Source organism: Bufo bufo, chromosome 9, assembly GCF_905171765.1.
Source record: "Bufo bufo chromosome 9, aBufBuf1.1, whole genome shotgun sequence".
NCBI classification, from domain to species: domain Eukaryota; kingdom Metazoa; phylum Chordata; class Amphibia; order Anura; family Bufonidae; genus Bufo; species Bufo bufo.
The window spans coordinates 141,655,429-141,681,256 of record NC_053397.1 but is presented as its reverse complement, the minus strand read 5'-3'; the positions used below and the strand labels follow the sequence as shown (position 1 = coordinate 141,681,256).

The 25,828-nt window shown below is 44.2% G+C and overlaps 1 protein-coding gene across 1 annotated transcript in view; it reads right to left on the bottom strand.

The window, feature by feature from the left end:
• Positions 1-25,828, bottom strand: part of L3MBTL2 (L3MBTL histone methyl-lysine binding protein 2) — an 837,765-nt gene that overhangs the window by 194,577 nt on the left and 617,360 nt on the right. The window contains exons 12-13 of the mRNA XM_040406869.1: positions 21,821-21,968; positions 10,955-11,037 (exon numbers count right to left, since the gene is read on the bottom strand). Of these exons, the coding sequence (XP_040262803.1) occupies positions 10,955-11,037; positions 21,821-21,968 (231 nt within the window). The remainder of the gene's footprint in view (positions 1-10,954; positions 11,038-21,820; positions 21,969-25,828) is intronic.

The window sequence follows — 25,828 nt, the reverse complement described above, 5'->3', positions numbered from 1 at the left end:
GTGAGGGCTTGATTTTTGCAGGACGACTTGTAGTTTTCACTGGTATCATTTTGGGGTAAATTAAGCTTTTTGATCATTTGTTATTAAGTTTATTTTGTGACAAAGAATAAATTAGAAATTCTGTATTTTTTTTGTTTTTTTTCTGTAGGTGATGTTATATGATTTTCGTGTAGTGAGGGTTGTCATGGACAAGGCGATACCAAACATGTGGGGGAGATTTTATTTTTTCTATTTTTTTCAATGTAAAGCATATTTTCAGAAAATGAGAAAAAAAAGCATATTTATTTTTTGGGATTTTTGTTTATTCAATAACATTGACTAGCAGGCTGCGCCAGAGAGGCACAGCTTGCTGGAAAACACCCAAGGCTGGATTGGGGTCAATACCAGGCCCCAGCCAGCCTTTACACACATCTGCACCCAGCAATTGCATTTGCAGGGTGCCGATGGGAGACAGAGGAAGTAAGTGCGGCGGGAGTCACTGCCGGATCGGCACTCCTGTTGGTCGGCAGGAGCAGGAGCATGGCTCTCATGTGACTAAGGCCCTTTAGTGACCGCCCACACATGTCAAAGCATTCTTCTCTTGGTTCTGGCCCCTACTACTAGTGACATCATCAAACGTCCTTTAGCTTGCATTGATCGGAGTTTGATCTCCTTTTACTGTACCTTCCAGCATGTAGATGGGTGTGTTCTTCTTCAAGATTGCGCAACCTACTGCCTGCACTGATCATACTGATTGGTGTCAGACAGGGGCACTACTGTATCATTAATCCAACAAAGCGCTGTATGAGCGCTCTGCTGGTTCATTAACCACTTAAGCCCCCCTAGCTTAAACACCCTTAATGACCAGGCCACTTTTTACACTTCTGACCTACCCTACTTTCACCGTTTATTGCTCGGTCATGCAACTTACCACCCAAATGAATTTTACCTCCTTTTCTTCTCACTAATAGAGCTTTCATTTGGTGGTATTTCATTGCTGCTGACATTTTTACTTTTTTTGTTATTAATCGAAATTTAACGATTTATTTGTAAAAAAATGAAATTTTTCACTTTCAGTTGTAAAATTTTGCAAAAAAAAAAACGACATCCATATATATATTTTTCTCAAAATTTATTGTTCTACGTGTCTTTGATAAAAAAAAAATGTTTGGGTAAAAAAAAAATGGTTTGGGTAAAAGTTATAGCGTTTACAAACTATGGTACAAAAATGTGAATTTCCGCTTTTTGAAGCAGCTCTGACTTTCTGAGCACCTGTCATGTTTCCTGAGGTTCTACAATGGCCAGAAAGTACAAACACCCCACAAATGACCCCATTTCGGAAAGTAGACACCCTAAGGTATTCGCTGATGGGCATAGTGAGTTCATAGAACTTTTTATTTTTTGTCACAAGTTAGCGGAAAATGATGATTTTTTTATATTTTTTATTACAAAGTCTCATATTCCACTAACTTGTGACAAAAAATAAAAACTTCTATGAACTCACTATGCCCATCAGCGAATACCTTGGGGTGTCTTCTTTCCAAAATGGGGTCACTTGTGGGGTAGTTATACTGCCCTGGCATTCTAGGGGCCCTAATGTGTGGTAAGTAGTTTGAAATCAAAATCTGTAAAACATTGGCCGGTGAAATCCGAAAGGTGCTCTTTGGAATATGGGCCCCTTTGCCCACCTAGGTTGCAAAAAAGTGTCACACATGTGGTATCTCCGTACTCAGGAGAAGTTGGGCAATGTGTTTTGGGGTGTCTTTTTACATATACCCATGTTGGGTGAGATAAATATCTCGGCAAAAGACAACTTTTCCCATTTTGTAGACAAAGTTGGCATTTGACCAAGATATTTATCTCACCCAGCATGGGTATATGTAAAATGACACCACAAAACACATTGCCCAACTTCTCCTGAGTACGGCGATACCAGATGTGTGACACATGAGGGCATTTTTAGACATTTGGATCCCAGACTTCTTCTCAGGCTTTAGGGCCCCTAAAATGCCAGGGCAGTATAAATACCCCACATGTGACCCCATTTTGGAAAGAAGACACCCCAAGGTATTTATTGAGGGGCATGGCGAGTTCATAGAATTTTTTTTTTTTTTGGCACAAGTTAGCGGAAATTGATTTATTTTTTCTCACAAAGTCTCCGTTTCCGCTAACTTGGGACAAAAATTTCAATCTTTCATGGACTCAATATGCCCCTCAGCGAATACCTTGGGGTGTCTTCTTTCCGAAATCGGGTCACATGTGGGGTATCTATACTGCCCTGGCATTCTAGGGGCCCTAAAGCGTGAGAAGAAGTCTGGAATATAAATGTCAAAAATTTTTTACGCATTTGGATTCCGTGAGGGGTATGGTGAGTTCATGTGAGATTTTATTTTTTGACACAAGTTAGTGGAATATGAGACTTTGTAAGAAAAAATTAATAATTTCCGCTAACTTGGGCCAAAAAAATGTCTGAATGGAGCCTTACAGGGGGGTGATCAATGACAGGGGGGTGATCAGGGAGTCTATATGGGGTGATCACCCCCCTGTCATTGATCACCCCCCTATAAGGCTCCATTCAGATGTCCGTATGTGTTTTGCGGATCCGATCCATGTATCCGTGGATCCGTAAAAAACATACGGACATCTGAATGCAGCCTTACAGGGGGGTGATCAATGACAGGGGGGTGATCAATGACAGGGGGGTGATCAATGACAGGGGAGTGATCAGGGAGTCTATATGGGGTGATCACCCCCCTGTCATTGATCACCCCCCTGTGAGGCTCCATTCAGACGTCTGTATGCGTTTTGCGGATCCGATCCATGTATCAGTGGATCCGTAAAAAACATACGGACATCTGAATGCAGCCTTACAGGGGGGTGATCAATGACAGGGGGGTGATCAATGACAGGGGGGTGATCAATGACAGGGAGGTGATCAGGGAGACTATATGGGGTGATCACCCCCTGTCATTGATCACCCCCCTGTAAGGCTCCATTCAGACGTCCGTATGTGTTTTGCGGATCCGATCCATGTATCCGTGGATCCATGACGTCTGAATGGAGCCTTACAGGGGGGTGATCAATGACAGGGGGTGATCAGGGAGTCTATATGGGGTGATCAGGGAGTGTATATGAGGTGATCACCCCCCCCGTCATTGATCACCCCCCTGTAAGGCTCCATTCAGACGTCCGTATGTGTTTTGCCGATCCGATCTATGTATCCGTGGATCCGTAAAAATCATACGGACGTCTGAATGGAGCCTTACAGGGGGGTGATCAATGACAGGGGGGTGATCAGGGAGTCTATATGGGGTGATCAGTGGTTCATAAGGGGTTAATAAGTGACAGGGGGGGTGTAGTGTAGTGTAGTGGTGTTTGGTGCTACTTTACTGAGCTACCTGTGTCCTCTGGTGGTCAATCCAAACAAAAGGGACCACCAGAGGACCAGGTAGCAGGTATATTAGACGCTGTTATCAAAACAGCGTCTAATATACCTGTTAGGGGTTAAAAAAATCGCATCTCCAGCCTGCCAGCGAACGATCGCCGCTGGCAGGCTGGAGATCCACTCTCTTACCTTCCGATCCTGTGAACGCGCGCGCCTGTGTGCGCGTGTTTCACAGGGAATCTCGGCTCACGCGAGATGACGCGTATATGCGTCGCTGAGCGCAGGGCTGCCGCCTCCGGACCGCAATCCCGCGTTAGGCGGTCCGGAGGCGGTTAAGGAAGCAGTCAGGGATGTCTGTAACTGCTGGACCACCCTGACTACGGTCTGTAAGAGGCAGGCAATTTTTATCTAAAAAGTGTCTCTCAGGCCACGTGCACGTATTCCAGAATACATATGGTTTTTCTGTGCAGATTCCAGTGCAGAAAATCAGCAGTGTATTACTGTACCAGCAAAGTTTATCAATTTACACAAATCTCATGTACACTTTGCTAATTTTTTCTGTGCAGAAATTGACCTGCAGTGCAGATTTCCAAATCTACAGCATGTCAATTAAAGGGGTTGGCCACAATAAGTATAAAAACAAATAAGGTGCCCCAGACAATAACTAAAGCCAAGAGGAATTTGTATCATGACAGATATACTGTGTATATATAATTTTCTACTGCATTTAGCATAGCATGCTCCCATTAATGAGAGGCTGTGTGGGCGGAGCAGCTGCAAAGTGAAAGTAAAAATCCCAGCATGCATCACAGCAAGCATCTTCAAAGGAGCGGTCACATGACATCTCTGCCTACTTGTGATGCCATAGTGACAACAGCACATTAGGTGTCATTTCATCAGTGCTTTAGCATACTTCACAACTTTAGAATAGAAGGAAGAGGGACACTACGTGCCCATAGCTACCTTCACACTTGTGTTTTTTGCGGATCAGTCATGGATCTGCAAAAACGGTTCCGTTACTATAATATAACCGCATGCATCCGTCATAAACGGATCCATTTGTATTATGTCTTCTATAACCATAACGGATCCATCTTGAACACCATTGAAAGTGAATGGGGGACGTATTCGTTCTCTATTGTGCCAGAGAAAACGGATCCGTTCCCGTTGACTTACATTGTGTGCCAGGACGGATCCGTTTGGCTCAGTTTCATCAGGCGGACACCAAAACGCTGCAGGCAGCGTTTTGGTGTCCGCCTCCAAAGCGGAATGGTGACTGATCGGAGGCAAACTGATGCATTCTGAGTGGATCCTTTTCCATTCAGAATGCATTAGGGCAAAACTGATCCATTTTCGACATACCTCCCCCCTACCAGGACCGCCACTGAAATCCGGGACTGTCCTGCCGGATACTGGAAGGAGGTATGGCTTTAGGCCTCATGCAAATGACCATAGCCTGCCTGTGCCTGTATTGTGGCCAGCGAACAGGGGGCACCAGCCATGTGCGCACCGTATCAAGTGATGGGTCTGAAATCCGAGAGATACAGTGTGGTGCGGAATGGAAGCGCAGATCGGAAACCTATGGAGTGCATCCATTGGTTTTCTGTCCATGCCTCCGCACTGCGAAAAAGTACTGTCGGATGCAGATTGCAGACCCCATTTAAATGAACGTGTTCACGTCTGCAGACAGTGGACACACTGTCGGCGCCCATGCATTGCAATGTATATACACACATATATACTTAACAAATGACGAGGCGGCACTTCCAGCTTTAGGTGGCAGGGTGAAGACCCCAAAACTTTAATCCCAGCAACGTTTCGGCCTACTCAATGAGGCCTTTATCAAGCTCATGTGTGTAAATATATGTAAATAAATATGTATATATACATACAGTACAGACCAAAAGTTTGGACACACCTTCTCATTCAAAGAGTTTTCTTTATTTTCATGACTATGAAAATTGTAGATTCACACTGAAGGCATCAAAACTATGAATTAACACATGTGGAATTATATACATAACAAACAAGTGTGAAACAACTGGAAATATGTCATATTCTAGGTTCTTCAAAGTAGCCACCTTTTGCTTTGATTACTGCTTTGCACACTCTTGGCATTCTCTTGATGAGCTTCAAGAGGTAGTCCCCTGAAATGGTTTTCACTTCACAGGTGTGCCCTGTCAGGTTTAATAAGTGGGATTTCTTGCCTTATAAATGGGCTTGGGACCATCAGTTGCGTTGAGGAGAAGTCAGGTGGATACACAGCTGATAGTCCTACTGAATAGACTGTTAGAATTTGTATTATGGCAAGAAAAAAGCAGCTAAGTAAAGAAAAACGAGTGGCCATCATTACTTTAAGAAATGAAGGTCAGTCAGTCAGCCGAAAAATTGGGAAAACTTTGAAAGTAAGGGCTATTTGACCATGAAGGAGAGTGATGGGGTGCTGCGCCAGATGACCTGGCCTCCACAGTCACCGGACCTGAACCCAATCGAGATGGTTTGGGGTGAGCTGGACCGCAGAGTGAAGGCAAAAGGGCCAACAAGTGCTAAGCATCTCTGGGAACTCCTTCAAGACTGTTGGAAGACCATTTCAGGGGACTACCTCTTGAAGCTCATCAAGAGAATGCCAAGAGTGTGCAAGGCAGTAATCAAAGCAAAAGGTGGCTACTTTGAAGAACCTAGAATATGACATATTTTCAGTTGTTTCACACTTGTTTGTTATGTATATAATTCCACATGTGTTAATTCATAGTTTTGATGCCTTCATAGTCATGAAAATAAAGAAAACTCTTTGAATGAGAAGGTGTGTCCAAACTTTTGGTCTGTACTGTATGTGTATATATATATATATATATATATATATATATATATATATGTACACATACAAACCGGATTCCAAAAAAGTTGGGACACTAAACAAATTGTGAATAAAAACTGAATGCAATGATGTGGAGATGGCAAATGTCAATATTTTATTTGTAATAGAACGTAGATGACAGATCAAACGTTTGATCCGAGTAAATGTATCATTTTAAAGGAAAAATACGTTGATTGCAATTTTCACGGTGTCAACAAATCCCCACAAAGTTGGGACAAGTAGCAATAAGAGGCTGGAAAAAGTAAATTTGAGCATAACAAAGAGCTGGAAGACCAATTAACACTAATTAGGTCAATTGGCAACATGACTGGGTATAAAAAGAGCTTCTCAGAGTGGCAGTGTCTCTCAGAAGCCAAGATGGGTAGAGGATCACCAATTCCCACAATGTTGCGCAGAAAGATAGTGGAGCAATATCAGAAAGGTGTTACCCAGCGAAAAATTGCAAAGACTTTGCATCTATCATCATCAACTGTGCATAACATCATCCGAAGATTCAGAGAATCTGGAACAATCTCTGTGCGTAAGGGTCAAGGTAAAAACATACTGGATGCCTGTGATCTCCGGGCCCTTAAACGACACTGCACCACAAACAGGAATGCTACTGTAAAGGAAATCACAGAATGGGCTCAGGAATACTTCCAGAAACCATTGTCAGTGAACACAATCCACCGAGCCATCCACCGTTGCCAGCTGAAACTCTACAGTGCAAAGAAGAAGCCATTTCTAAGCAAGATCCACAAGCTCAGGCGTTTTCACTGGGCCAGGGATCATTTAAAATGGAGTGTGGCAAAATGGAAGACTGTTCTGTGGTCAGACGAGTCACGATTCAAAGTTCTTTTTGGAAATCTGGGACGCCATGTCATCCAGACCAAAGAGGACAAGGACAACCCAAGTTGTTATCAACGCTCAGTTCAGAAGCCTGCATCTCTGATGGTATGGGGTTGCATGAGTGCGTGTGGCATGGGCAGCTTGCATGTCTGGAAAGGCACCATCAATGCAGAAAAATAGATTCAGGTTCTAGAACAACATATGCTCCCATCCAGACGTCATCTCTTTCAGGGAAGACCCTGCATTTTTCAACAAGATAATGCCAGACCACATTCTGCATCAATCACAACATCATGGCTGCGTAGGAGAAGGATCCGGGTACTGAAATGGCCAGTCTGCAGTCCAGATCTTTCACCTATAGAGAACATTTGGCGCATCATAAAGAGGAAGGTGCAACAAAGAAGGCCCAAGACGATTGAACAGTTAGAGGCCTGTATTAGACAAGAATGGGAGAGCATTCCTATTTCTAAACTTGAGAAACTGGTCTCCTCGGTCCCCAGACGTCTGTTGAGTGTTGTAAGAAGAAGGGGAGATGCCACACAGTGGTGAAAATGGCCTTGTCCCAACTTTTTGGGGATTTGTTGACACCATGAAATTCTGATTCAACATACTTTTCCCTTAAAATGGTACATTTTCTCAGTTTAAACTTTTGTTCTGTGATTTATGTTCTATTCTGAATAAAATATTAGAAGTTGGCACCTCCACATCATTGCATTCAGTTTTTATTCACGATTTGTATAGTGTCCCAACTTTTTTGGAATCTGGTTTGTACTTAGACATAAATACACACACACACACACATATATATATATATGGATACATACACACACACATACACTCACCTAAAGAATTATTAGGAACACCATACTAATACGGTGTTGGACCCCCTTTTGCCTTCAGAACTGCCTTAATTCTATGTGGCATTGATTCAACAAGGTGCTGATAGCATTCTTTAGAAATGTTGGCCCATATTGATAGGATAGCATCTTGCAGTTGATGGAGATTTGAGGGATGCACATCCAGGGCACGAAGCTACCGTTCCACCACATCCCAAAGATGCTCTATTGGATTGAGATCTGGTGACTGTGGGGGCCATTTTAGTACAGTGAACTCATTGTCATGTTCAAGAAACCATTTTTCCAGTCTTCAACAGTCCAATTTTGGTGAGCTTGTGCAAATTGTAGCCTCTTTTTCCTATTTGTAGTGGAGATGAGTGGTACCCGGTGGGGTCTTCTGCTGTTGTAGCCCATCCGCCTCAAGGTTGTGCGTGTTGTGGCTTCACAAATGCTTTGCTGCATACCTCGGTTGTAACGAGTGGTTATTTCAGTCAACGTTGCTCTTCTATTAGCTTGAATCAGTCGGCCCATTCTCCTCTGACCTCTAGCATCAACAAGGCATTTTTGCCCACAGGACTGCCGCATACTGGATGTTTTTCCCTTTTCACACCATTCTTTGTAAACCCTAGAAATAATTGTGCGTGAAAATCCCAGTAACTGAGCAGATTGTGAAATACTCAGACCGGCCCGTCTGGCACCAACAACCATGCCACGCTCAAAATTGCTTAAATCACCTTTCTTTCCCATTCTGACATTCAGTTTGGAGTTCAGGAGATTGTCTTGACCAGGACCACAACCCTAAATGCATTGCAGCAACTGCCATGTGATTGGTTGACTAGATAATCGCATTAATGAGAAATAGAACAGGTGTTCCTAATAATTCTTTAGGTGAGTGTATATACATATATATACACATACGGTCAGTGCCCATGCATTGCGGACCGCAATGTATATACACATATAAATATATTAAACACGTGTGTGTTTATATATATATATATATATATATATATATATATAGCAAAACAACAGCACTCTCATTAGATGAAAATAGAAAAAAGATTATTCACCCATGTGGAGGCGATGTTTGTATATATACTGTATAATCCAAAAAGCAGGCAGCTTTTATATATTCATATATATATATATACACACACACACACAAAATCATAGTTCCTGGCTAGATGTTCTGATTTCCCTGTTGGTTGCAGGGGGCGTGGCCTAACGGAACCAGTGGGTGTGGCTTAGCGGGTCGGCTGTGTGGTGGTAGTGCAGGGGGGGATGGGGATTGACTAAGTAGCTACTGCAGTAGGGACTCTGAAGGTTTTTATCACAGCCAGCTTCTGACAGGAATCAGCTGTTTGTAGAGAGGGAACAAGCAGCAGATTCCTGTCACAGCTGGAGCGGGCAGCAGGGAGCCGACCACTGACAGGAGCAGACTGCACATGCGCATGGACGAGCTTCCTCTCAAGCTCCTCCATGTCGCGTGCAGCCATGGACGAACTCAGCTGCAAGGTAGAGCAGGACTAAGGGGGAGAGGCTTATAACTGAAAGAAAAGCAGGCAGATGTGTTTAATGAAGTATATTAGGAACTTCATTTTTTCCCTGCCTGCCACACTGTAGTGGAGAGTATTTAAAGAGTGGCCAACCCCTTTTAGTTTGCGGTTATAGCTGCGGATTTCACCCTTTTCCAATGAAGGGTGAGATCTGTGAAAAAAATCACATTGAACATAAACCTAGAAATGCACTTAAATCCACATGGAAATTTGTGCGGCACTGGTGTGCAGGCAGATTTATAGTTCATAAAATACATGTCAAGTGGTCATCCAACCACATGGTGGCAGTATTTCAGTTACAAAACAACACAAGACACACTAAGATATATATATATATTGTGGCAATGTGAACATTGAGGTGTTGTTTGCACCAGGAGCGTGTCACCAAGGGGCCCCGACCTTGGTTGAGGAAAAGCCCTAGTCCAGGTGTCCACAAAAGTAGTTGGGGGACACCATATAGATAGTGTAGCTGGTTCAGCTATTTTAGGGCAGGCTTTTACTGGGAACAGGCAATGTGTTGGGTGGGTGCCTGTTCCCCATGCTCCAGTCCGGGACTTAGGGCATGGTCATGTCCAGGAATCCTATTTAATCCTGCTACTGGATCTAGGGTGTGGCTGACTCTGGAGTGTTTGGTGAAGCAGAGTCCTGGTGAGGCTCTGTGTGAGAGATCTCAGCCGGGTGGGCTGAGGGGCCACGAGGCTAGGCGATAGCCTGAACTTTGGGGGACGCGGTGACGACTGTGAAACAAGGATCACGAGGCCAGAGTCGGGAGGACTACTAGGCCACAATCCCCCAAAAGGTATTGAAGTGTCACAGCCTGGAGGTTGCTGGACTGAATGGCTGAGGAAAGCCGCATTTGTGTTCCATGTGTGAACGGGGCTCTCTAGGTGAGTCAGGGATACACTTATGTGTTTAGTTAGAGCCTAGCCGGGTAAGAGTTTGTTATTTTGTGTGGATGTCACAAGTGATAAGTTGAAGCTGCGACTTCTTAACCTGTGCTTTGCTAAAGTGTCTGAAATAAAGCAAGAGTTTGGACATTATAATTGTGTCTGTGAAGATATCTGTGAGTGTGACCCCCTGAAAAGAGACGATCCCCTACAATATATATATATATATATTAGAAAGACGACAGCCCGTGCATGCGGCTCTGTTCATAGTGGTTTATGGAAATTGTGAAATACTAGGCTGTAACACCCATGCTTTACAACGGAGACAGCCACATGTAATCTCCTCCTCTCTAAGGTGCCAAATAAGAACACCCCCTTCCCCCTTCAGAAGCAAGAGAAAATTCAGAGGCTGCTACTAGAGCATCTCAGCTACGTACAAAAATATTTTCAATAAAGACCAATTTAAAAAATGATTTTTTATCTCAAAATGAGTACAATGCAATTATTGCAGCCCCTAGGAGTTGTTCAGTAGGATAATGTGGCCTTTGAACCAGAAAAGGTTATGCACACCTGATCTAAATGAATGCATTAGACAAGCTACTTACAGTGTTGAATAACAGTGCTGGAGCTGCCTTGGAATTTGTTTTCTCCAGATAGCTTTCCCAAGAAAAATCTTCTACGGTATACCCTATTTAACACAAATAGGAAGAAATATATACATAATGTGCGTAGTGTTTCTTTGCACAAAACTTTTTATTAGAGATGAGCGAATCGACTTCGGATGAAACATGTATTGGCTCCGATGAGCCAAAGTTATTGCTTCGAAGTTATTGGGTCCTATAAAAAAACATTTCCTGAACTCAGGTTCGGTTCCAAGTCGTACCTTGGAACTGAACCAGAGTTCGGGAAATGTTTTTTTACAGTACAAATTAATTTATTAAGTTATTGAGCGAAGTCTTGCGAGACTTCGGCAAGCAATAACTTCAGCTCATCCGAGCCAATACATTCTAATACTGTACGGAGCTCCTGCTCCGTACAGTATTACAACAAAGTTTTATGCGAATCGACTTTGGATGTTTCATCTGAAGTCGATTCGCTCATCCCTACTTTTCATATGTGTATGATTACTTAGCAGCTACAGCTTAAACGGGTTTAAAGTTTAAAGGTTTAGTTTTCCAAAGCGGCAACTGGATCTAAATCATTTTGTAATTGCATGTAATTAAAAATTCAGTTTAGCCACTGAATTATTCAATAAAATGCTTGCTACTTTTTCTTTCACACATACTCAGCAAAAAAAATAAAAAAATAAAATATATATATATATTTTTTTTTATGCGAATCAACTTCTGATGAAGCATTCGAAGTCGATTCGCTCATCCCTAAAAATAATCTTAGTGAACTTAGATGGCAAATTTTAGAAAGAATGGAGAGTAAGGAAATGGTTAATTCTAAGAAGCTGTTACAGAGGGAGGTACTGTATTTTGGATTCAGTGTCTTGAAACGCTGCATCCAAAGGGCCTAAGTGAGATTTGTAATTTTGGTTTGTCCTTACAGTTTGGAGTTGATCAAGTGTCTGGTGCTGATTAGGGTTGTTTCGATACGAAAATTTTGATTTGGTTTCGATACCATAAAAAAGTATTGCGATACTCGATACCATTCGATACAATGCGAAAAAAATAAAAACACCCAAAAAAGCCGCGTGCGTTCTGCATTTTATGGAATGTCCGGCCCATAATCGAACAGTCTTATCCTATTTTTGGGGGGACAGGGCGAATAAAAAAAATAGCGAATCACGCAGTTTTTTTTTTTCTATTACGGCATTCACCGCATAGGAGATTTTAAAAAATATTTTAATAGTTTGGACTTTTCGGATGTGGCGTTATGTAATATATTTATTTATTGTTTATATATTTTATATGTAAAATTGAGAAAGGGGGTGATTTATACTTACCTATTATTTTTTTTATTTTTTATTTAATAACTATTTCCCCCCTTAGGGGCTAGAACCTGCGATCTTTTGATCCCGTGTCCTAGTCACCCTAATAAAGCTCTATTACAGTGAATAGGATCTCACACTCTCCCTGCTACCCTGTGCATAGTACACACAGAAGAAGAGAGCTTACCATGGCAGCCAGGGCTTCAGTAGCATCCTGGCTGCCATGGTAACCGATCAGAGCCCCAGGATTACACATCTGGGGCTTCAATCAGAAGCTGGGAGGGGACCCTGTGGCCACTGCCACCAATGATTTTAAAACTGAGGAGGTTGAGGGGGGGGGTGCACTGCGCCACTAATTATTTACTACTGGGGAGGAGGTAGGGCGCACTGGCCCACCAATGATAATTAACATTTAATACAGGAGGCTGGGTGCGGGCAGCAGAATCCCATAGCCATCACCCAGCCTCTATGACAGGAAGCTGCGATCAGCAGTTAACCCTCTGATCGCAGCTTCCTTTCATAGAGGCTGGGCGACAGCTATGTGATTCTGCACTCAGCCTCCTGTATTTGTATTAAACATTAACTTTCATTGGTGACACAGTGCGTCCGCCCCTCTCTCTCCTCATTGGTGGCAGCGGCGGCACAGGGGGAGGGAGAGAGTGCTTCCTTCTCCCCTGTGCTGCTGAGGAAACATGGCGCGCGCTGATAGCAGTGCGCACCATTCTCTGTGATACTAGGCTGCGCAGTAGCGCATCCTAGTATCGAAAAATGTCAAATCCCGGTATCGAGGTCGATACCGGACAAAAGTATTGAATGGGTATCAAAAATTAGATACCCAAAACAACCCTAATGCTGATGTTGGTGCCCTTGAAACATTGGGTAGTGGGTGTAGTATGCTGCCCTGCTCCTGGTAAATAAATAGCTTATGGATGCTGGCCGAGTGCACGTTTGGAAATGCATTTTGTAACCCTTAGAGCAGTGTTTCCCAACCAGTGTGCCTCCAGCTGTTGCAAAACTACAACTCCCAGCATGCCCGCACAGCCAGAGGCTTTCCGGGCATGCTGGGAGTTGTAGTCTTGCAACAGCTGGAGGCACACTGGTTGGGAAACACTGCCTTAGAGGACTCAGCGATTTTCTGTTTTTACATTTTCGTTTTTCACTCCCTGCCTTCCCAGTGTCAGAACTTTTTTATTTTTCTGTTCACATAGCCTTACAAGTGCTTATTTTTGGTGGGACAAGTTCTACTTTCTAATGGCACCATTTATGGTTGCATGCAATGTAGTGGGAAGAGAGAAAAAAAATTCTAAATGAGGTGGCAATTCTGCCATAGTTTACTGGCTTTTTTTTTTTACGGCTTACACTATGCGGTAAAATTGACCTGTTACCTTTGTTCTGCATGTACAGTTGCAAGAAAAAGTATGTGAACCCTTTGGAATGATATGGATTTCTGAACAAATTGGTCAAAATGTGATCTGATCTTCATCCAAGTCACAACAATAGACAATCACAGTCTGCTTAAACTAATAACACACAAAGAATTAAATGTTACCATGTTTTTTTGAACACACCATGTAAACATTCACAGTGCAGGTGGAAAAAGTAGGTGAACCCCAAGAGCTAATTGGAGTGAGGTGTCAGCCAACTGGAGTCCACTCAATGAGATGAGATTGGAGGTGTTTGTTACAGCTGTCCTGCCAATAAAAAACACACACCAGTTCTGGGTTTGCTTTTCACAAGAAGCATTGCCTGATGTGAATGATGCCTCGCACAAAAGAGCTCTCAGAAGACCTACGATTAAGAATTGTTGACTTGCATAAAGCTGGAAAGGGTTATAAAAGTATCTCCAAAAGCCTTGCTGTTCATCAGTCCACTGTAAGACAAATTGTCTATAAATGGAGAAAGTTCAGCACTGCTGCTACTCTCCCTAGGAGTAGCCGTCCTGTAAAGATGACTGCAAGAGCACAGCGCAGACTGCTCAATGAGGTGAAGAAGAATCCTAGAGTGTCAGCTAAAGACCTACAAAAGTCTCTGGCATATGCTAACATCCCTGTTAGCGAATCTACGATACATAAACACCAATAGTAAATGACTCACAAAAAGTGAGTGCCCGTGCTAAGCCTGCACGTAGGGTAAGACACCAAAAGAAGAAAACGGGGCAAGCACAAATAGTAATGAATATAAACTTTATTATAGTCTCAACACGAGACAGAATACATTAAAATACAAATAAAAAACAATGTAATGGTGGATAGAGAACACACAGAATGATATGGAACACCACTAATCACTAAACATATCAAAGCTAAAGAAATAATATAAATATCATAAAATGTATGTATGGCCCAAACAAGATGTCAAATACATATAGCTAGCCAAAGCTATCAGGGCAGAATCAAAATCTAATACAGTATACAAAAAGGTATAAAGTGCATAGTGCAAATATAACAAAGTGCATGGATATATTATACTGAACTGCCCATTAAAGAGGACCTTTCACTAGTTTAAAAACTAAAAACTAACTATATCAGTGGGCAGAGCGGCGCCCAGGGGTCCCCCCCCGCTCCGTTTGCCCGGTATAGGCTCCGGTGTCTGCAGCTCCCTCTGTTGTACTGGGCAGAGTTTTTGTATTAGGGTTGTCCCTTGCTGCAGTGCTGGAGCGGCGCCCAGACATACTAGTAAGTGCAGGGGGACCCCTGGGCACCGCTCTGCCCACTGATATAGTTAGTTTTTAAACTAGTGAAAGGTCCTCTTTAAGGAGTCATAGAGTGAATACCTGAGTGGTGAACCAGCAGAGCCCCAACGCATGTTTCCCGTAAGCTTCTTCAGGGGGAAAGAGTGACACTCTTTCCCCCTTATGAAGCTTACGCGAAACGTGCGTTGGGGCTCTGCTGGTTCACCACTCAGGAATTCACTATATGGCTCCTTAATGGGCAGTTCAGTATAATATATCCATGCACTTTGTTATATTTGCACTATGCACTTTATACCTTTTTGTGTACTGTATTAGATTCTGATTCTGCCCTGATAGCTTTGGCTAGCTATATGTATTTGACATCTTGTTTGGGCCATACATACATTTTATGATATTTATATTATTTCTTTAGCTTTGATATGTTTAGTGATTAGTGGTGTTCCATATCATTCTGTGTGTTCTCTATCCACCATTACATTGTTTTTTATTTGTATTTTAATGCATTCTGTCTCGTGTTGAGACTATAATAAAGTTTATATTCATTACTATTTGTGCTAGCTCGAATCTACGATACGTAAAACACTAAACAAGAATGGATTTCATGGGAGGATACCACAGAGAAAGCCACTGCTGTCCAAAAAAAACATTGCTGCACATTTAGGCCTCATGCACACGACCGGGGTTCCGTTTTTCCGTGATCCGTGACCGTTTTTTCGTCTGTGGGTCTTCCTTGATTTTTGGAGGATCCACGGACATGAAAAAAAAAGTCGTTTTGGTGTCCGCCTGGCCGTGCGGAGCCAAACGGATCCGTCCTGAATTACAATGCAAGTCAATGGGGACGGATCCGTTTGACGTTGACACAATATGGTGCAATTTCAAACGGATCCGTCCCCCATTGACTTTCAATGTAAAGTCAGGAGTTAATATACCATCGGATCGGAGTTTTCTCTAATCCGATGGTATATTTTAACTTGAAGCGTCCCCATCACCATGGGAACGCCTCTATGTTAGAATATACTGTCGGATTTGAGTTACATCGTGAAACTCAAATCCGACAGTATATTCTAACACAGAGGCGTTCCCATGGTGATGGGGACGCTTTAGGTTAGAATATACTAAAAGAACTGTGTACATGACTGCCCCCTGCTGCCTGGCAGGTGCTGCCAGGCAGCAGGGGGCAGCCCCCCCCCCTGTAGTTAACACATTGGTGGCCAGTGTGGCCGGCCCCCCCCTCCCTCCCCTGTAGTTAACTCATTGGTGGCCAGTGGGCCCCCCCCCTGTAGTTAACTCATTGGTGGCCAATGCGGCCGGCCCCCCTCCCTCCCCTGTAGTTAACTCGTTGGTGGCCAGTGGGCCCCCCCCTCCCCTGTAGTTAACTCGTTGGTGGCCAGTGGGCCTTCTCCCCTCCTAATTAAAATCTCCCCCCTATCATTGGTGGCAGCGGAGTGTACCGATCGGAGTCCCAGTTTAATCGCTGGGGCTCCGATCGGTAACCATGGCAACCAGGACGCTACTGCAGTCCCGGTTGCCATGGTTACTTAGCAATTTGTAGAACCATTATACTTACCTGCGAGCTGCGATCTCTGCGTCCGGCCGGGAGCTCCTCAAACTGGTAAGTGACAGGTCCGGCCGGGAGCTCCTCCTACTGGTAAGTGACAGGTCCGGCCAGGAGCTCCTCCTACTGGTAAGTGACAGGTCCGGCCGGGAGCTCCTCCTACTGGTAAGTGACAGGTCCGGCCGGGAGCTCCTTTTACTGGTAAGTGACATCACTTACCAGTAGGAGGAGCTCCCGGCCGGACCTGTCACTTACCAGTAGGAGAAGCTCCCGGCCGGACCTGTCACTTACCAGTAGGAGGAGCTCCCGGCCGGACCTGTCACTTACCAGTAGGAGGAGCTCCCGGCCGGACGCAGAGATCGCAGCTCGCAGGTAAGTATAATGGTTCTACAAATTGCTAAGTAACCATGGCAACCGGGACTGCAGTAGCGTCCTGGTTGCCATGGTTACCGATCAGAGCCCCAGCGATTAAACTGGGACTCCGATCGGTACACTCCGCTGCCACCAATGATAGGGGGGAGATTTTAATTAGGAGGGGAGAAGGCCCACTGGCCACCGAGTTAACTACAGGGGAGGGAGGGGGGGGCCCAATGGCCACCAACGAGTTAACTACAGGGGAGGGAGGGGGGGGCCCACTGGCCACCAACGAGTTAACTACAGGGGAGGGAGGGGGGCCGGCCGCACTGGCCACCAATGAGTTAACTACAGGGGGGGCCCACTGGCCACCAATGAGTTAACTACAGGGGAGGGAGGGGGGCCGGCCACACTGGCCACCAATGTGTTAACTACAGGGGGGGGCTGCCCCCTGCTGCCTGGCAGCACCTTCCAGGCAGCAGGGGGCAGTCATGTACACAGTTCTGTTAGTATATTCTAACCTGAAGCGTCCCCATCACCATGGGAACGCCTCTGTGTTAGAATATACTGTCAGTTCTGAGTTTTCACGAAGTGAAAACTCAGCTTTGAAAAAGCTTTTATGCAGACGGATCTTCGGATCCGTCTGTATAAAAACTAACCTACGGCCACGGATCACGGACACGGATGCCAATCTTGTGTGCATTCGTGTTCTTTCACGGACCCATTGACTTGAATGGGTCCGTGAACCGTTGGCCGTGAAAAAAATAGGACAGGTCATATTTTTTTCACGGCCAGGAAACACGGATCACGGATGCGGCTGCAAAACGGTGCATTTTCCGATTTTTCCACGGACCCATTGAAAGTCAATGGGTCCGCGAAAAAAAACGGAAAATGGCACAACGGCCACGGGTGCACACAACGGTCGTGTGCATGAGGCCTTACAGTTAGCACAAGAGCACCTGGATGTTCCACAGCAGTACTGGCAAAATATTCTGTGGACAGATGAAACCAAAGTTGATTTGTTTGGAAGAAACACACAACACTATGTGTGGAGAAAAAGAGGCACAGCACACCAACATCAAAACCTCCTCCCAACTGTGAAGTATGGTAGTGGGGGCATCATTGTTTGGGGCTGCTTTGCTGCGTCAGGGCCTGGACGGATTGCTATAATCGAAGGAAAAATGAATTCCCAAGTTTATCAAGACATTTTGCAGGAGAACTTAAGGCCATCTGTCCACCAGCTGAAGTTCAAGAGAAGATGGGTGTTGCAACAGACAACGACCCAAAGCATAGAAGTAAATCAGAATGGCTTAAACAGAAGAAAATACGCCTTCTGGAGTGGCCCAGTCAGAGTCCTGACCTCAACCTGATTCAAGAAAGCGATTCACACCAGACATTCCAAGAATTTTGCTGAACTGAAACAGTTCTGTAAAGAGGAATGGTCAAAGAATTACTCCTGACCGTTGTGCACGTTTGATCTGCAACTACAGGAAACGTTTGGTTGAAGTTATTGATGCCAAAGGAGGTTCAACCAGTTATTAAATCCAAGGGTTCACATACTTTTTCCACCTGCACTGTGAATTTTTACATGGCGTGTTCAATAAAAACATGGTAACATTTAATTATTTGTGTGCTATTAGTTTAAGCAGACTGTGATTGTCTATTGTTGTGACTTAGATGAAGATCAGATCACATTTTATGACCAATTTGTGCAGAAATCCATATCATTTCAAAGGGTTCACATACTTTTTCTTGCAACTGTAAGTACGATTACAACAATACCACACTTGTATAGTTTTTCTAGCGTTATAATACAAAAAAATTTTTAATCATTAAAAAAAGTTGTTTTTTTTTCATCACCATATTCTGACCCCTATAACATATTTGTAGTTTTGCGTATGGCGCTGTGTGGGTTGGGCAATATTTACTTTATAGTCATACCATTTTGAGGTGTGAGTGACTTATTGATCACTTTTTATTACAAATTTTTGGGGATTTGAAGTGACAAAAAATTAACAAATTGGCAGTTTTCATTTTTTTTCTGTTACACCATTTGCCCTATCGAATTAATATTGCTATATTTAAATAGCACGGGTGTTTTCGCACGCAGTGGTGCCCATGATGTTTTTTTTTTTTATTGGTTAAGTATATTTTTTTGATTCTGAGGAAAGGGTGGTGATTTGAACTTTTATAGTTTTTTTATATTTTTAAAACCTTTTTTTATTTTTTATTACCATCGGTGACTATAACTGGCAATCATTAAGGCCTCTTTCACACTTGCGTTGTCCGGATCCGGCGTGTACTCCACTTGCCGGAATTACACGCCGGATCCGGAAAAACGCAAGTGTACTGAAAGCATTTGAAGACGGAACCGTCTTCCAAATGCGTTCAGTGTTACTATGGCACCCAGGACGCTATTAAAGTCCTGGTTTCCATAGTAGTAGTGGGGAGCGGGGGAGCGGTATACTTACAGTCCGTGCGGCTCCCGGGGCGCTCCAGAATGACGTCAGAGCACCCCATGCGCATGGATGACGTGATCCATGCGATCACATGATCCATGCGCTTGGGGCGCCCTGACGTCACTCTGGAGCGCCCGGGGAGCCGCACGGACGGTAAGTATACTGCTCCCCCGCTCCCCGCTACACTTTACCATGGCTGCCAGGACTTTAGCGTCCCGGCAGCCATGGTAACCACTCTGAAAAAGCTAAATGTCGGCTCCGGCAATGCGCCGAAACGACGTTTAGCTTAAGGCCGGATCCGGATCAATGCCTTTCAATGGGCATTAATTCCGGATCCGGCCTTGCGGCAAGTGTTCCGGATTTTTGGCCGGAGCAAAAAGCGCAGCATGCTGCGGTATTTTCTCCGGCCAAAAAACGTTCCGTTCCGGAACTGAAGACATCCTGATGCATCCTGAACGGATTTCTCTCCATTCAGAATGCATTAGGATAAAACTGATCAGGATTCTTCCGGCATAGAGCCCCGACGACGGAACTCTATGCCGGAAGACAAGAACGCAAGTGTGAAAGAGCCCTTAGTTGGCAATTGTGTTCATTTGTGGCTATATAGCTATCATTGAACACTTCTGGGGTCATTTACTAAGCTGAAATACTAAATTAGGAGTATTTTAGTGCAGATGGTGGCTCAACAGTTAGTTGAGCAACTATCTGCGACTTCGCCCCGCTCACGCCAGGTCTAAAAATGTGGGCGTGGAAGGGGATGGGCCGGCCTGTTTTAGGCTGGCTGATGGATGATTGAAGACATGTGCTGATTGAATACATGTGTATGTGAGCGGGCATCATGTTAAAAAACGCGACTACATGTACGACGGAGGTTACAAAGAGGCTAATTTCATTTTTTTAATACTTTTTTGGCCCTTTTCTTTTTTGTTTAATTTTTTTCTAATTCCCAGGGGGGGCTTTAACATGTGATCCTCCAATACAGGGATCAGCAACCTCCGGCACTCCAGCTGCTCTGAAACTACAATTCCCAGAATCCTCCTTTCCCTTCTATGGGAGTTACAAGAACAGCCAAATAGGTGTGCATGCTAGGAGTTGTAGTTTCACAGCAGCTGGAGTGCCAAAGGTTGCTGATCCCTGCTCTAATCACTCATGTAACACACTGCTTCTCAGCAAGCCCGCAATCGCGTTGCAATGGAGGAGGCGATGGGGTTATATTATCAGTCACTCTGGAAATCCCTTCGATCACGTGGTTGTTATGGAATACATAATCTAAGTAATTAAAATGCTAAAATGTGAATTATATTTAATCCAAGGCACATTGTGGGCAAGGGTTAAATATACATTTAATTACATTTAAAATGCTTTCTCTACCATTTCAGCTGGCAGTTCTGCAACAACAAACTGAAAGACTAATCCATGAGAAAAACTACCTGTCTCACCAGTGCCACCTATATGTAGCATACTGTGTCAGTGTATGACCCAATGAAGAACCTTGAACAGATTTGTTGAACAGGACCTGTCACCACAAAAGGCAATGCAATCTGAAAGCACTATGTTATAGAGCAGAGTGAACTGAGCAGATGATTTTTTCTTTATGGGAAAAAAAATTCAGTAAAACCTGTAATTTGTACATTTATATTTTTTCTGTGTCCACCTCCTGTTAACAGCTCTCGGTACAGGAGGGTGATGTTATCAGAGACTGATAGCATTGTGTGTATAAGTGTGCATAGAGAGACAGCCGTCAGTCATTGATAGCACTTTCTCCCTGTACCAACAGCTGTTCACAGGAGGTGGAAAAAGCAAATATACAAATTACTGGCTTTACTGACTCTTTTGCCACAAAAATATACATCAATGTGCTCAGCTCACTCTGCTCTATAACATGGTGCTTTCAGATTGCATTGCATTTTGTGGCTACAGGTCATTTCTAACCAGTACCCTTCAAGAATTGCATGTAAGGAATCTCACTCAAACAACTAGTACCCTGCTCTGTTCTGACAAGAAGCAATACTTAACAGCTGTCTATGGATGGGCGTCTCTGTTTTAACGGACATCCCTAGTCAGGTTTCAAGCCTCTTTAATGGATCGTACATTGACTTAGGGGTCATGCAATATACGGGTCTCGGCCATTTTTGCATTTGAATGGGTCCACAATCCAGAAGGTGTGGGGTAGAATGGAGGCACGTAACCCCATGGAAGCACTACGGAGTGTTTCCATGGTGTTTCTTTCCGTGCGTCTGCACCGCAAAAAAATAGAACATGTTCAAGTTGAATGGGTCTGCATCGTGTGCAGTCCCCAATGCAAGAAATGGTCAGGCAACGGCCATGTGCATGAGCCCTTATATGGTATCTACCATGTATAGGAGGCACTAGAGAGATAGTTTTATTCATTCTTGAGGAAAGCCAATAGTCAACTGATACGCTTTGTTTCCATTACTTTTTATACATAAGGACCTAAAATCTACGTAAAAATACCCTTCGGTAGTGTGAGTTCAATGTTGTTCTTTTCACAGAATCCTACAGGAAAAATAGAGCTTGATGTTGCATGATAGCAAAACCATTCAGAATCATCAGCAGATGGATTACTGTCCATGTACACCATCAAATAGCCTTCCAGCAGAACCTAGAAAAAATAGACACTTACATTACACCAATATTCAATTTCAAGTATGCACATTGTTAGATAGTTAATACGGTTGAAAAAAAGACATAAGTCCATCAAGTTCAACCAAGGGATAGGTGGGGACGCGAATCCCAGAAGGAAGTGAGACTCTAGATTTCTACACATTTTCATAAGCATTAATGTAATTTACTTTTCATCTAAACTCTTTTTTAAACGGTCCACTGTTCCTCCTGTGACCACGTCCTGAGGAAGTCTATTCCATAGATTTACAGTTCTTACAGTAAAGAAGCTTTGACGCATTCTGGAGACTGAACGTTTTCTTCTCCAGTCAGAGGCAGTGCCCCCTTGTCTTTTGAGGGCATTTGACATGGAACAGTTTTTCACAGTATTTTTGTATGGCCCGTTTATACACTCACCTAAAGAATTATTAGGAACACCTGTTCTATTTCTCATTAATGCAATTATCTAGTCAACCAATCACTTGGCAGTTGCTTCAATGCATTTAGGGATGTGGTCCTGGTCAAGACAATCTCCTGAACTCCAAACTGAATGTCAGAATGGGAAAGAAAGGTGATTTAAGCAATTTTGAGCGTGGCATGGTTGTTGGTGCCAGACGGGCCGGTCTGAGTATTTCACAATCTGCTCAGTTACTGGGATTTTCACGCACAACCATTTCTAGGGTTTACAAAGAATGGTGTGAAAAGGGAAAAACATCCAGTATGCGGCAGTCCTGTGGGCAAAAATGCCTTGTGGATGCTAGAGGTCAGAGGAGAATGGGCCGACTGATTCAAGCTGATAGAAGAGCAACGTTGACTGAAATAACCACTCGTTACAACCGAGGTATGCAGCAAAGCATTTGTGAAGCCACAACACACACAACCTTGAGGCGGATGGGCTACAACAGCAGAAGACCCCACCGGGTACCACTCATCTCCACTACAAATAGGAAAAAGAGGCTACAATTTGCACGAGGTCACCAAAATTGGACTGTTGAAGACTGGAAAAATGTTGCCTGGTCTGATGAGTCTCGATTTCTGTTGAGACATTGAAATGGTAGAGTCCGAATTTGGCGTAAACAGAATGAGAACATGTATCCATCCTCTGATGGCTACTTCCAGCAGGATAATGCACCATGTCACAAAGCTCGAATCATTTCAAATTGGTTTCTTGAACATGACAATGAGTTCACTGTACTAAAATGGCCCCCACAGTCACCAGATCTCAATCCAATAGAGCATCTTTGGGATGTGGTGGAACGGGAGCTTCGTGCCCTGGATGTGCATCCCTCAAATCTCCATCAACTGCAAGATGCTATCCTATCAATATGGGCCAACATTTCTAAAGAATGCTATCAGCACCTTGTTGAATCAATGAAACGTAGAATTAAGGCAGTTCTGAAGGCAAAAGGGGGTCCAACATCGTATTAGTATGGTGTTCCTAATAATTCTTTAGGTGAGTGTATATTTGTATTATTATTTATTATTATTAAAGCGCCATTCATTCCATAGTGCTGTACATATGAAAAGGGGTATACATACATAATACAGACAACTGCACTAAGCACAAACAAGACGAGTTACAAACTGGTACAGAAGGAGAGAGGGCCCTGCCCGTGAGGGCTTACAATCTACATGGTATGGGAGAAGGACACAGTAGGAGAGGGTGAAGCTGGTCATGGCGGTATAGAGGCAGCAGGGTCACTGGTTGTAGGCTGGTCTGAAGAGGTGGGTTTTCAGGTTTCTTTTGAAGGATTTCACTATAGGTGAGAGCCTAATATGTTGGGGTAGCGAGTTCCAGAGTGTGGGGGATGCACGGGAGAAATCTTGGAGGCGCTAGTGGGAAAAGATGATAAGAGGAGAGGAGAGAAGGAGGTCTTGTGAGGATCGGCGATTGCGTGTGGGGATGTATTGGAAAAGTAGCTCAGAGATCTAGGGAGGGGACAGGTTGTGGACAGCCTTGTATGTATTTGTTAGTATTTTGAACTGAATTCGCTGGGTAATGGGGAGCCAGTGAAGGGATTGGCAGAGGGGAGAGGCATAGGAATAACAGAGTGAGAGGTGGATTAGTCGGGCAGCAGAGTTGAGGATAGATTGGAGGGGTGCGAGAGTGCTAGATGGAAGGCCACAGAGGAGGATTTTGCAGTAGTCTAGGCGGGAGATGATGAGGGCATGTACAAGCATTTTCGCAGACTCAAAATTGAGGAAGCTGCGGATGCGGGAGATGTTTTTGAGTGGAAGGCGGCAGGTGGTGGATAGGGCTTGGATGTGTGGTCGGAAGGAGAGGGCAGAATGCAAGGTCGCTCCAAGGCAGCGGACTTGGGTGACCGGGGAGAGTGTGCAGCCATTGATCGTGATAGATAGGTCTGTTGGGGGGGTTGAGCAAGATGGGGGAAAGTTGTTGAATTCTGCTTTATCCATGTTAAGAACACGTCCAGCAGCAATACCCTAGTAAATGATACAATGTCTAATTTTAATGAGAAAACTAAACCTAATTAGTCAAAATCGGGTGGGCCACAGCCAGATCCAGCATACTGGGTGAATGGAAGGGAAGGTGTCCCTGCCACTACTGCCCTAAACTGGTCCTTTGCCCAGGGACGTCTCCTGATGGTGGGGACTCCCTGTCCTCGTACCTAGCCGGAACGCATCCTCGGCGGCGAACTCACAGCAGGCTGAGGATGGAACTTTTTTCACCTGGCGTTAGGTGGATTGGTCTACGGCACCTCCCCTCTTTTCCCCCGCCCCCCTGCATCTCACGGCGGGATGGGTATTTAGAGGGTGGAGGTGTCCACCATCGTTACCCCAGACCCTCTTTCCCTATCTGAGACGGCACCATGTAAGTACTTACCCCTGTGTCTGTATGTTTCCTGGATGGTCCGTCTATAGGCCTATCATTATAGCCCTACTTTATCTCAAGGTTTTCGGCTGGGTTGGTAGCCCTGTACCTTAGGAGCCATACCCTGCAAGTTTAGCTGACCTCTGGAATGCATAGCAGGTACTGGACCTGGTTCCCTCTTTGTATAGCATAGCCTTGAGAGGCTACCTAACATTATTAAGGTCAATATCTTATCTCTTGCAGTTATACCGAATGTGGCTTGGAGTCACTATCTCTGATGTCGCTTCTGTATGCATAATTCATTAGGTGGTACTTTAGGCGCTCTCTGTGACTCCAGAGACCAGTACCTTGCATGCACTGAACTTATCTGACTGCCTACCTCATCACCAGTGACTGTATGTATTCAGCCTATATTCGATGTTTATTTTCATTTATATTACATCACATTATTTCTGGGTCTGGTGTCCTTATGTTATCCTCCTAACGCATTTATCAATTACGCTTTTCCACGGGGCCTACTTTTTATCCAGTGGGCTCCTTATATGCAGTACGGGGCCTAACGTATCTAAGTGATGGGCTCCCCATATCTACTTTGCTTTTCTCTATTTTGCTATCTCCAATTATCTACCTAGTATTACCCCCTGATGATCCCACCTTGTGGGTGAAACGCGTCGGGGTCGTTTCTGTATCCAATACATATCATTATAGCATTTTATTATTTGTTCTTTGTGCGTATGTTTTGTTTGCGTAATTTTTTAACCTCTAGGTGGACCCTGTACCTCCTGGCAATCAGTCACGAGGGATGTATATAGTGGACACCTTGTGTCTCTATCCTATCTTGTGCTAGTCATATATCGGGGGGCCACTTTAGGTATCAGCATCACTCTACCTGTCACCTCCTCAGGGTCAGACAGGAGTTTGAGGCTAGGTACGAGGACAGGGAGTCCCCACCATCAGGAGACGTCCCTGGGCAAAGGACCAGTTTAGGGCAGTAGTGGCAGGGACACCTTCCCTTCCATTCACCCAGT